This window comes from Dama dama, chromosome 1 (genome assembly GCF_033118175.1).
Source record: "Dama dama isolate Ldn47 chromosome 1, ASM3311817v1, whole genome shotgun sequence".
NCBI classification, from domain to species: Eukaryota; Metazoa; Chordata; class Mammalia; order Artiodactyla; family Cervidae; genus Dama; species Dama dama.
This window is the reverse complement of record NC_083681.1, coordinates 23,561,715-23,574,996: the sequence shown is the minus strand read 5'-3', so window position 1 is coordinate 23,574,996 and position 13,282 is coordinate 23,561,715. Positions and strand designations below refer to the sequence as shown.

Below are 13,282 nucleotides of genomic sequence, written 5' to 3'. Positions count from 1 at the left end.
GCATTCCAATGTTCATTGCAGCACTGTTTACAATACAAATTAAAGTCAAGACATGAAGTGTGAAGGCATTAGTCACTCAGTTGTGTCTGACTCTTTGCAATCCTATGGACTGTAGCCTGCCAGGCTCCTCTGTAAAGGAATTCTCCAGACAAGAATACTGGAGTCAGTAGCCATTCCCTTCTCCAGGGGATATTCCCGACCCAGAGATCAAACCTGGGTATCCTGCACTGAAGGCAGATTCTCTTCCATCTGAGCCACCAGAGAAGCCCCAGCCAAGATATGGAAGCAACCTAAATGTCCATCAAAAGAAGAATGGATAAAGAAGATGTGTAACATATATGCAATGGAATATTATTCAGCCATTAAAAAGAATGAAATAATACCATTTGCAGCAACATGGATAGAGATTATCATACTAAATGAAGTAAATCAGATAAAGCAAATATCACAAGATAATACTTATATGTGGAATCTAAAAAATATGATACAAATGAACTTATTTACAAAACAGAAACAGACTTGCAGACCCAGAAAACAAACATGGTTTACAAGGGGCCTGCCAAGTGGCACTAGTGGTAGAGAACACCCCAGTCAATGCAGGAGACGTAAGAGATGCAGGTTTGGTCCCTGGGTCCAGAAGATCCCCTGGAGGAGGGCATGGCAACCTACTCCAGTGTTCATGGACAGAGGAGCCTGGCGGTCTATAGTCCATGGGGTTGCAGAGTCAGACGTGACTGAAGCAATTAGCATATATGGTTTACAAAGGGGAAAGGGGATAAACTGGGAGTTTGAGATCGACATAAAGAGACTACCATATTTAAAATAGATAACCAACAAGGACCTACTGTACAGCATAGGGAACTCTGCTCAATATTGCTTAATAACCTAAATGGGAAAAGATTTGAAAAAGCATAGATTATATGTAAAAAAAAACTGATTTTTTCCACTGAGCATGATAACAGCTTACTATGCCTTTCAGCCAAAAGAAAGTTCAGGTGTAAAGGAGAGAGAGAGAGAAATAAAATGGAATAAATAGCTAATTATGATATGCTAAAAAATGAAGTCCAGAAAAAGAATATAAATATATATAGATACTTAATTTTTAGAATTAAAAATTCTTCTAGAAGGTAACATAAAATATTTATATGACCTTGGCATAGGAAGATGTCCAAAACAGGATTCACAATGTATAACTCATAAAGGAAAATACTGATATACTGAAACATGTCTGTTTATCTAAAGGTACCATTAAGATAATCTAATAAAGGTATCTATTAAAATACCTGCAGCAATTTCATACTTAGTGGTGATTTATTAAATATTTTCCAAATGAGGTGGGAAAATAATTACTGCTATCAGCACTTCTTTTCAACTTAAAGTCTTAACTAGTACAGTAAGAAAAGAAGAAAAAAAGAAAATGCCTAAGAATTGGAGAGAAAGAAATAAAACTGTCATCATTTTCAGATAATATGAGTGTATACATAGAAAATCCAGAGTAATTTACAGATCAAACTAATAAGTGAATTTAGCAAGCTCTCTAAATATGAGATCAATATACAAAATCAACTTCATGTCTACATACCATCAAAAACAAAATGAAAGTTTTAAAGATACCATTTACAACAGTTTCAAAACATTCTAACTGCCTAATGATAAATTTAACCAAAGACATGTAATATCCTCACACTGAAAATTATGAACATTACTTCAAGAAATTTTAAAAGATTCAGGACTTTCCTAGTGGTACAATGGGCAAGTATCTGCCTGCCACTGCAGGGGATACAGTTTCAATCCCTGATCCAGGAAGATTCCACATGCTGAGGAGCCACTAAAGCCAGCACACCACAGCTACTAAAGCCTGCGCTCTCTAGGGCCTGCGAGCCATGATTACTGAGCCCATGTGCCACAGCTCCTGAAGCCTATGCGCCCAGAACCCATGCCCTGCAACAAGAGAAGCCACTGCAGTGAGAAGCCAGGGCCCCCCAGCGAAGAGTAGCCCCTGCTCACCACAATTAGAGAAAGCCCAGAAGATCCAGCACAGCCAAATAAATAGAAAGGATAAATTTTGTTAATGTAAAGGTAACTTTTCAAAAAGAAATTTTAAAAGAGTAAAATAAATGGAGAGGTATAATAAATGGATAGTCCCTGTTCATGAGTTGGAAGACTCAATATTTCTCATTATTGTAAAGATGTCAGTTATGCCCAAATTAATCTATACAGATCATACAATATGATCCCAACCATGGTTTTTTGTTTGTTTGTTTGCTTTTACAAAAACTAATAAGTTGATTCTAAAACTTATGGAAATAACAAAACAACAAAAACTGAGGCAATCTTTAAATAGAAAGGAGCTAAAGGACTTATAATGTAAATACCAAGATATCAAGACCTACCATACAGATATAATAACATAAGTAAGCTAAGTAAATGTAAGTAAACTTTAAAAGTAATGTTTTTAAAAAATTTAAAAATAAAACTACAGCAGAAAACAATTTTCATTACATAATCCAAGGAAAAATTTTGCCTTAGATTGATTATCAGGAAAAAATGAATCCCTTCAAGCTGAGGAACTAAGACGTTTTCTTTTATCGAAGAATTAATATTATAGTTTTGCTTTATTTACCATTTTACTATCCCTTCTAAGAAATGTAAGTATGTTTAGTGCTCAAGGGTAATAAGGAACTAATCACAAGTGTTTCAAAATATATTTCTTGGTTTTCTTTAATATAATTTTTATTTATTAGGCATTAAGTACATATTTTGAATTATTTTGAAGTATTAAATAAATAAATTACAAACTTGTGTTTTCAATGCTTTAAAACCATTCTCCCTCTTTATTTGCCAAAGAGGCAAGAGAAACTGCAAATTCCAAGCCCAAAGCCAGAACTTGGCTAGAGCAAAATGATTTTGACTACTCTTGACAAATCAGAGAATTCTACCTGGCCAAGCTCTTTCCCAGTTTTCCTAAGATTCTGTAGTTGGTAGACTTCTAAAATTCTTCCATCATCATAACAGCACAAATCAATGACAACACAGCCCTGGTCCTCATAGGCATTGATTTGGTGAAAAGTAAAAGAAGGTTTACTGTAGTACATCCCTGGAAGGAGCTGCAGGAACACAGACAATGAGAAAGAGAGATTTTTATTTCCTTTAAGGTACAGATCGACAAAGCTCAAGTTAAGATTTCTCCCCCTTTAAGTAATAGGACTGGTAGGTATAAAAACCACAATTTGGAATGTAGAAGCAAATATGTTTTGATTTAAAATCATCTCATCTCATATTAATCAATAAACTGGGGCTATTTGATATAGATCAATCAACTGATTTAACTAACTTCAAAGTTCTCATGAAATATGCCCCAATATTTTGAAGAATAAATAAATTCTAAACTCTTTAGTACATGGTTAAATAGAAAATACTTCTATTAAAAAGTTTATGATAAATTAAGTGACTAATCCTCTGGAAAATGCTCTCATTACTAAAATGGGATTTTTTCGTAATGAAATTATATGTGGGACTACAGTAAATTTAGGATACTATTTCTTTAAGGGGTTAAAAAGTAGACAAATATAATAATTCTATTTATCAGGCATCTATAGAAAGATATTTAACCAATACGCTTTGGAGTTTGGTAGTATTATCACACTTGTATACCAAAATGTCATAAAAACAACTAATAAAAATATAATTGCAAAAGTTACAGAAGACCTCTGCATAAACAGTATTCTCTTTAGCAAATATTATTACATAGAAAAATCCATGCTAACATGCTAAGAGGATTTCCTAGATGTCATTTTTGTTGTCAATTAATTTTGTAATTGAATCAGATAATTTAAAGGATAAAACCATTTCCTACAATTTTCTGATATGCAAAATTCACTGTATTAATTAATAAATAGCTAGCTCTCCTTATGGAAGAAGGCAATATCCTTTAATTAAGAGTGGCCTATGCAAGAAATACCCAGCAAGGCAAAAATCAGTGATATGGAAATTTGCTTTCATGTCCAACCATTCACAGTCAAAATTTTCTACCTGACCAGTATGCTTATCCACCACATGAAACCGTGTATTATACTGGGGTTCCCAGCTTATTCCATCTGTAAAGGGCTTTCCTCGAATTTTAGAAGAGATGATTTTCCACAAATTCATCTTTAGAGGCTGTTCAATGAAGATGATGTAGTTCCTTGTCATTCCTAAAATGGTTCAAGTAAACAATAAAATGTTATTTGGCAAAATGTCTGAAATGCAACAGTTATGGGGACTTGTCAGAATAGTTGGACATATTACTGCTGACCTAAACAAATGCCAATCAGAAATAATTCTTCATCAATTCTCAGCTTTGCTATATATATTTTCTGTTCCTACATAAAAATAGGAACTTCTTAGAATAGCTTGGGTTAAATGCCCTCAACTTGCATTTTTTAATCTTTTTTTTTTCTTCCTTTTCAAATTGTTTTGGTTTAGGAAGCATTATATTAAAGTGTCATTTATGATCTGGAGCTTTATTCCCTAATCCTTTTGCTATCTACATTGGAGGTAAGGATCCAGGAGCAGATAGGCTATAAAAGTTTAGGATACAGAAAATAAATATTCTGAAAAACAGCTGAAGCAATCTATGTGGAATATGAATTTTCCTCCAAAAATATTACTATGATTATTATTTGTGGTCTTTAAAATCACCTAAAATACTGAATTCTGTCAATTTTTTACAGTCAAATTTTTTTTTTATTAAGACTTTATTTTTTGGAGCAATTTTAGGCTCAAAACAAAACCAAGGGGAAAGTACAGAGATTTCCCATATACCCCCATCCCCATACACTCTCAGCCCCCAGTTTATCAATTTCCTCCACCAGAGTGGTCCATTCATTATAGCTGATGCATCTATATTGACACATCATAATCATCCAAAGCCCATAGCTTCTATTGTGGAAACACGCAAAACTGTATATTTTTCCTTTGTATTTATTCAATGACAGACAACACAATACAAAACAAACCAAAGAAACTGATTTCTATGACTAGGGGTTATTCACTGTTTCATCCTGGAGCAGGGGGCTGGAGGGAAAGGCTGTTCTCCATAGAGAACTTAAGTGGAATTACGGTTGGGTGACTAAATCTCAGCCTATTTCTCCCTGACTCAGGGTGCTGAGAAGAAACTGATAACTTCCTAAACTGACAGCTGTTTCCTAGAGCAGTCAATTAATGAAAAACTTGTTAACAATTTTTTCATAATTGCTTGTATTAAAATATCTTTTCCATCAGTCATTTGGCTAGGATAAGCTATACATGACTAAACAGAATGAACTTAATTCACATTAAAGTGCAACCTTGGTCTCTTATCATCATACTCTAATAAACTATATTAACATAGTACTTTCCAAAACTAGTCCCCCCTGCAACAGTGACATTAAGGCAGATCCTATTAAATTTTGCCTTATTTTGGGCTCACCAAAGCTGTGGTAGTAAGAAGGTTTCATCCTCTCCTCAGGAGCAATAGAACATATCACCTGGGCTCCATGGATTGTCTCCCCAAGGTCAGATTTTTCTGGAGGAACCCGAATAACATTATAGCAGGATCCTGGAAAATGGAAAGTCCTGTCTTAACTGTTTTACATACATTTGAAGAATAAAAGATAACCCTTGCATTTGTGGACTAGGCAAAAGCAATTAAGAGATTTATGCAATATGCATGATACATATATTTCATAAAGGGTTATTTCAAAGACTTGGATACAAAAATATATTAACTTTAGAAACAGCATTAGCTAAGGTTTTGAAACATCATATACAAAGTAACCAACCAACAGCTATTGTATTTTAATATTCACAAATGGTTCCCTTCTAGCTCTCTGAAGATGAACTCAATCCCAGCTTCATAGGATAAGATACGATAGCAGCCAGGAATATCTTCAAGTTCTATTTGTCTTTCTTCCCACTCCCCAATTCCAAAAACTACAGTCTCCGTTTGTACTTATGTCCAACTTCTTCCTTTCAGTCTTCTAGATCCTTGGGGTCACTTTGGGTCCCCTCTCCTCCCATTTTATCAACATTCACTCACGCAATTATTCATCTGATTATTATTACTTCCTCAACAATCAACTTAGGTACCCACTCCTTAAGCAGCCTTTCCCATCCAAAGACATTTGTTGCCCCTCCTTTATGCTCTGATTATATTCTACACTGTCATCGTACTTATCTAATTTACTATAATTTTCCGTGTATTTATCAGTTTCCTAGCAGACTATGCTCTTCCAGAGCAGGAACTAAAACTAACACATCTTTGCATCCTTAGTACCAAACATTGACCTGTAGGTGAACTATAAAAAACTACTGATGGATTGACTAAGAACATATGTTTGTTAAAAAACTCAATGAATGAACAAATACTGAGATCATATTGAATTATCTTTCTGGTGTTAGAAGTGCCAATGTAGGTCCTGAAGAACCTGTAACTTATAGAATTTCACAATCTCTTCACCTCTTTTGGAACAGGGTAACCATCCATTTCCCTATTCATTTATTAGCAGCTCCTTGAAAGCTAAGTCACTTCAGTCATGTCCGACTCTTTGCAACCCTATGAACCATAGCCCACCAGGTTACTCTGTCCATGGGATTTTCTAGGCAAGAACACTGGGATGGGTTGCCATTTCCTCCTCCAGGGGATCTTCCTGACCCAGGGATCCAATCCACATCTCTTAAGTCTCCTGCATTGGCAGGAAGGTTCTTTACTGCTAGCGCCACTTAGTGTCAACTATATTCCAGGCACTCTTCTCTAAGAGTCCTAAGCACCATATTATAGACACTTGTGTACAGCAAAATAATGTACAAAATAGACAAAAGGCTCTTCTTTTATAAAACTCAAATTTTAAAAAATCATACAATAAGTAAAAATATAATGCACCAGATGAGAACTATAATGAGGAATAAACCAGGGAATGAAAATTAGAAATGAGTGTATAAGGATGTGGGCTGCTACTATTTGCAATTTAAATTATGGTGGTCTGGGAAGGCTTCACTAAGAAGGTGGCATTTGAGTCAAGACCTGAAGGGAGTGAGGAAGAGAGCCTTGAGGATATCTGGGAGAAATGCATTTCAGGTGATGAAAGTGGAAGTCGCTCAGTCATGTCCAACTCTTTGCGATCCCATGACTATACCGTCCATGGAATTCTCCGGGCCAGAATACAGAAATGGGTATCCTTTCCCTTCTCCAGGGTATTTTCCCAACCCAGGAATCAAACCAGGGTCTCCTGCATTGCAGGCAGATTCTTTACCAACTGAGCTATGAGGGGAGAAGAGCAAATGCAAAGATTCTCAGCCAAGAATAAGTTTGGAACGTTCAATAACTGCAGTGAGGGCAGTGTGGCCCTGCCCGTAGGAAGCAGCAGACAGAAAATTCTAGATGAGGTGGGGGAGGTTAAAGAGATAACTGGCTGATATACTGAGAATAAACTGAAGTAGGGTAAGGGTAGAAGCAAGGAGACTGATTAAGAATTCAAATGAGAAAGAATGGTGGCCCAGACCAGAGTGGGGACAGGGGAGGTGATATGATGTAGCTGGATTTTTTATATATTTTGAAGGCATTGCTGAAATTACTTTTTGACCCATTAGATGTGGATGTGAGAGAGGTATCAAACATGATTCCAAGGTTATCATCTTAAGCAAGTAGAATGATAGAGTTACCCTAAACTGAGATGGGAAAAATTTTAAGCAGAGAAATTTAGGGAGAAAGACCAAAAGTTTGGTTTTAAAAAATTAATTTTGTAACCTCTATTAGACATCCTAGTAAAAACACTGAGTAAGCAACTAGTGGGGAGGTCTAGGTTAGGATACTATATGTTTTGAGAAACAATTATAAATAAAACATCATGCTTTATAGAGTGATGAGTTATAAAAGAAACAAAAGATAAACTCTACAGTTCCAATATTACTAAGAGATTACATTATTTTAAATTAGTACTTAAAACTAGCTAGATTAAATGTTTAGAGGATTTCTGTTCATTTTAAAAATATCTGGAAAAGTGAAAACAATTAAAAGCTTTTTATTTTGTAAAAGTAGAAATTACTAGCAAGCACATTATTTACCAAAAAAAAATCACTAACTGTCCCCCAAACACATACTATTCAGTTGAGCTCTCTGCAGCTACATATACATTTGTGCTCTAGTTCAAAAATTACTCACTGAACCAAATAATCAAGTAAGAAAAAAGAAGTAAATCCAGTTTTACTTGAGATTAGAGTATCAAGAGAAGAATTTCCTATCTCAGCAATTGGATTAAATGACGATTACTCAATTTACTAAATTTGAACACTACTAGTTGATGGACTGTCCTGGTTGTAAGTCTTGAAAGCATGTACAAGGCAGGCAGACACCCAGGAAACACACAGCAGAGGACTGCATGCCCAGAGAAATGATTTGCTCAATACTTGTGTCTAACTCTGGGAGATGCCTTAGGACTTTGCATAAACATCAAATTGAGGCAAAATAACAAGTACAACTTATAATGACTGGTGCAAGGTTTCTCAGAGATTCATGGGCCACTTGCACCAAAATCACCTGGAGATCTTGTTAAAACGCATCAAGATAAGGAGTGAAAGGTTGATTACAATGCAGATGCTTAGCCCCTTTTCAAGTCTACTGAACCAGAATATCTGAAGATGAAGCCCACTGATCTTACATTGCTAGGAAGCATGCCAATGGCTTTGAAAGTGAAAGTGAAGTTGCTCAGTCATGTCCAACTCTTTGCAACCCCATGGACTGTAGCCTACCAGGCTCCTTCATCTATGGGATTTTCTAGGCAAGAATACTGGAGTGGGTAGCCATTTCCTTCTCCAGGAGATCTTCCCAACCCAGGGATTGAACCCAGGTCTCCCACCTTGTAGGCAGATGCTTCACTGTCTGAGCCACCAGGGAAGTCTGAGAATCACTGACCTAGTGAGGATTTATTTTAGAAAAATAAATTAAAATGGTTAAATAGTATTTCTTATATTATGGACTATATACAAGGTTATCTACAACTCTTTGCAACTTCATAGACTAGAGCCCACCAGGCTCCTCTCTGTCCATGGAATTCTTCAGTTAAGAATACTGGAGTGGGCTGTTATTGTTGCTCAGTCAGTAAGTCGTGTCCAACTCTTTGCTACATGGACTACAGCACACCAGGCTTCCTTGTCCTTCACTATCTCCTGAAGTTTGCTCAAACTCATGTCAATTGAGTCGGTGATGCCATCCAATCCTTTCACCCTCTGTTGCCCCCTTCTCCTCCTGCCCTCAATCTTTCCCAAGATCAGGGTCTTTTCCAATGAGTCAGCTGTTTGCATCAGGTGGCCAAAGTTCTGGAGCTTCATCTTCAGCATCAGTCATTCAAATGAATAGGATTTATTTCCTTTAGGAGTGACTGGTTCGATCTCCTGCTGCCCAAGACTCTCAAGAGTCTTCTCCAGTTCCAAAATTCAAAAGCATCAATTCTTTGGCACTCAGCCTTCTTTATGGTCCAACTCTCACATCTGTACCTGATGAATGGAATGGGTAGCCATTCTCTTCTCCAGGGGATCTTCCCAACCCAGGGACTGAACCTGGGTCTCCTGCATTGCAGGCAGATTCTTTACCATCTGAGCCACCAGGGAAGCCTCACTTGGTTATTAGAGTTAATTTATTAAGAAATGAATTTTTAATGATAAAAAAATGAATGGACCAAAAAAAAAAAAAAAAAAAACACGCTGAGTCAGTTTACCCACTTGCTTAAAGACTTTACCTAAAAAGATGTTTGATGTTTCCTATAACAGATGTGAAGAATACATTCTTACCTGAGGTCAGGTAACAAAGGGCAGAGAGGGCTGGCTGATGAAGTTTCCAGGGTACCCTACCTTTTCTTGAGCCAGTAAAAAAACAAACCTGAAGTCTTCACTTTCATATATACTCATATGTGGAAATATGGAGAGGTAGAGATGAACAACCCAAAAAGCTAATTCCTTACCAGAGGTATACATTAACCTATTCAAAAGTTAACCTATACAAAGGATTCATAGGTTATAGATGATAGATTGACAGCTAAGATAGACAGTCAGAAACTTCTAATACTTGTAGTTACACATTCCTTTCCAAACAGAGAGAGATGTATATTCGGGTATATGATAATGAATTTGCATGCCCTGAGAGAATCCTCTGTACTCAGTGATAAATAATTATTAAGATGGTCTAACAGAATGACAAATAGCAAGCTTTTTCTATGTTATTCAGGCTTGGTTCCAAGCCTGGTATTAGACACTTGAGGCTTGCTTAAGCAAGCATCTTAAATCTTCTCAAGGTTCACTGCCTTCATCTATAAAATGGGGGTAATAATACCTTTCTTAATGCCATCGATGGACCCAGAGATTATCAATTAAGTGAAGTAAGACAGAGAAAGACATATATCATATGATATCATTTGTATGGGAATCTAAAATATGATACAAATGAATTTATTTACAAAACAGAAATAGACTCAGACATTGAAAACAAATGTATGGTCACCGAAGGGGAAATGGGTGGGGAATAAATTAGTAGTATGGGATTAGCAAATGCAAACTGCTGTCTATAAAATAGATAAACAACAAGGTCCTGCTGTATAGCACAGGGAACTATATTCAATAACTTGCAGTAAACCATAATGGAAAAGAATATGGGAAACTAACACAACATTGTAAATCAACTATACCTCAATTTAAAAAATAAAAATAATTGTACCTTTCTCAGAGATTTGATATAGGATTAAATGAGAAACTATATGGGAAAAAATGGTTAACACCAGCACATACTAGTTACTCTATAAATGTCAGCTATCATTATTAGCCATTAGAACTTTCTGGAACAGACTAACAGCTAGGAAAGCATACAGATGAACAGGAAAGGGATGTGATACAAGTAGCAGCAAATGCAACCAAACTTTAACCTTAACTTACTTTGTAGTGTATTACTCCCATGGTAAAAATAAATTCCTCTCTATGTAACATACAGTGTACCTTCTCTTTATCTCTTTGCTGTACCATTCTAAATTTCTTATAGTATGGTACCTCTCAAAAATTCAAGTTTGAGAAATATATACTGAAAATCCCTACAATGCATGTGAGCCAAAAAGCATAATGGAACATAAAAATGTGAGTCATGATGAAAAGACCAAATAGAAAATCAGCTTCTAAGTATATACACAAAAAGACCACAGAACATAACAATAAATTACATATTTTGAGTTCAGAAATGCAATTTCAGAGATTTCTTTCTGAAATTTTCAAATGAGTTTCATATAAGTTAACATCTTAGCAGTAATGGAACTCTGGGAAGACAGTTAACTCCCAATTATTTTTTCAAAGACTCCCACCCCAATGTTACCATGTTTCCCATAGGAGTTCCCCATGTTGTACGTTGTTCCATCTGGATCGTAATGAGGATGTGCAGTTGTTCCGTTCACAGCGATAAATTTCCTCCAGTCAACCTGAAAATTTAAGACCATTCAGAGACTTAAATTACATGGGTAGGTCTCTATTTAGATGTACAGACAGTAGGGATGTAGCAAATACTTTTAAAATAAGATATAAAAACTATAGTTTAAGTCCTGATATCTCATCTCTGTGAAATCAAAATTATTTTTCCTACTGAAGAAAAAGACACTAAGAATAAACAACAAGAAAACCAAACAAAATCCCTCCCACCATCACCACCACCAAGAAATGGACAAAAATGATTATCCAGTAAGAAATTTTTTTGCTCAAGATTACAAGAAAGCTCAAAACAATAAGGATTAAAATTCTGGCCCCAAATTTTATTTTGCTTCAAATTAATGTGTAACATGAAGGCAATATATGTTAGTTGCTCAGTCGTGTCTGACTCTTTGTGACCCCATGGACTGTAGCCCACCAGACTCCTCTGTCCATGGAATTTTCCAGGCAAGAATACTGGAGTGGGTTGACATTTCCTTCTCCAGGGCAGTATGGGTCTAGATAATCTCCAGGCCAATTCTACCCATAGCTAAGCATAAAAAGAAATGACAGAAATAAATCTTTACTATGCTATGCCTCTTTTGCCCTAACCTTCAGACAGCTGGACTAAAGAAGAAATCTAGAATTATCTTTAAGGACAACCAATACCATGGACCATTCTAATGAAGACGGAGGGTACATAATAACCTCAATCAGTGGGTAACTTTGATTTTGTTTAAGAATCCAATTTTTTCTTCTGATAATAACTACTCTAAAAAGTATTTGAGAGTATTTGGAGAGAAATTTTAGGCTCTATTATATTTTTAACCTATATTTTACCTTTTCTGTTTTTTCCAGGGTCTCAATGTCCACTTTATTCATAAAGTTGGTTTCCGTACTAAGGTAGTAATCACCCTTGTATTGCACATAATTGACACTGGTGTTGTCAGTAATTGCTGAAACCAAATCCCAAAGTTATTTAAACACCACAACTTACTATAGCAGATCCTAAGCACACAATCAAGGGAGAAAGCAGTTGAAACATCCTCTCATATCAAAATAAATAAACATCAAGATCCATATTTATAAAGATTGACATATGTCATAATAATTTAAAAAATCATCACTATTACCTGAAAATTCTGGGCATAATAAAAGGGTGCTTACCAGGCTTTTCAAATTTTGACATGAAACGTTCAAAAACATTCTTGCATGGGTCAGGGAGAGCCAATGTGCCAAATTCTGAGATCACAATTCGATCATGAGCACTGTTGGCTTTATATGTATCACTCTGTAGAAATTTGCTCCTATATGTCACTGTGCCCTTCTCCATCTTGAACTGGTGAAGTAAAGCCATGCCATCAAACCAGTGATTGTACCTTGGTAGGAGCAAAAATAGAAAAATAAGTATTAGGAAGAAAAACATGGGGTCAAAAGGAGAGATTTCAAATACATAGATAAGGGAATGGGATGGGTTCCTAGCACAACCTGATTAGTCAAAGAACTTGGAATTAAGGGATGACAGATTTTGAGTATATACTGGAGTACAACAATGAAAGACCAACTTACGTTCTCTTGATCCTAACCCCTTATCAAAACCTCATACATCAGAGGGCTAAAGGAAAACCCTAAGCTGCTGACTTCTAAGATAATTGTATCTTTACCCTATAGCCAAGATAATAGCATATGGAATGCTTGATATTTCTCAAATTAAAATGGATTCCAAAATTTTTAGACATAGTTACCTTCATATATTTTATGTATTACATTTTCTGTTTATTTAAATTTTTGTCAAATTTATCAAAACTATGCTAAAGTAAGCAAATAAGAT

The 13,282-nt window shown here is 35.7% G+C and overlaps 1 protein-coding gene across 1 annotated transcript in view; it reads right to left on the bottom strand.

Annotated features, from left to right (window-relative positions):
• BCO2 (beta-carotene oxygenase 2) overlaps window positions 1-13,282 on the bottom strand; it is an 81,396-nt gene that overhangs the window by 13,975 nt on the left and 54,139 nt on the right. The window contains exons 3-8 of the mRNA XM_061144812.1: window positions 12,619-12,830; window positions 12,292-12,407; window positions 11,366-11,468; window positions 5,450-5,578; window positions 4,033-4,193; window positions 2,940-3,107 (exon numbers count right to left, since the gene is read on the bottom strand). Of these exons, the coding sequence (XP_061000795.1) occupies window positions 2,940-3,107; window positions 4,033-4,193; window positions 5,450-5,578; window positions 11,366-11,468; window positions 12,292-12,407; window positions 12,619-12,830 (889 nt within the window). The remainder of the gene's footprint in view (window positions 1-2,939; window positions 3,108-4,032; window positions 4,194-5,449; window positions 5,579-11,365; window positions 11,469-12,291; window positions 12,408-12,618; window positions 12,831-13,282) is intronic.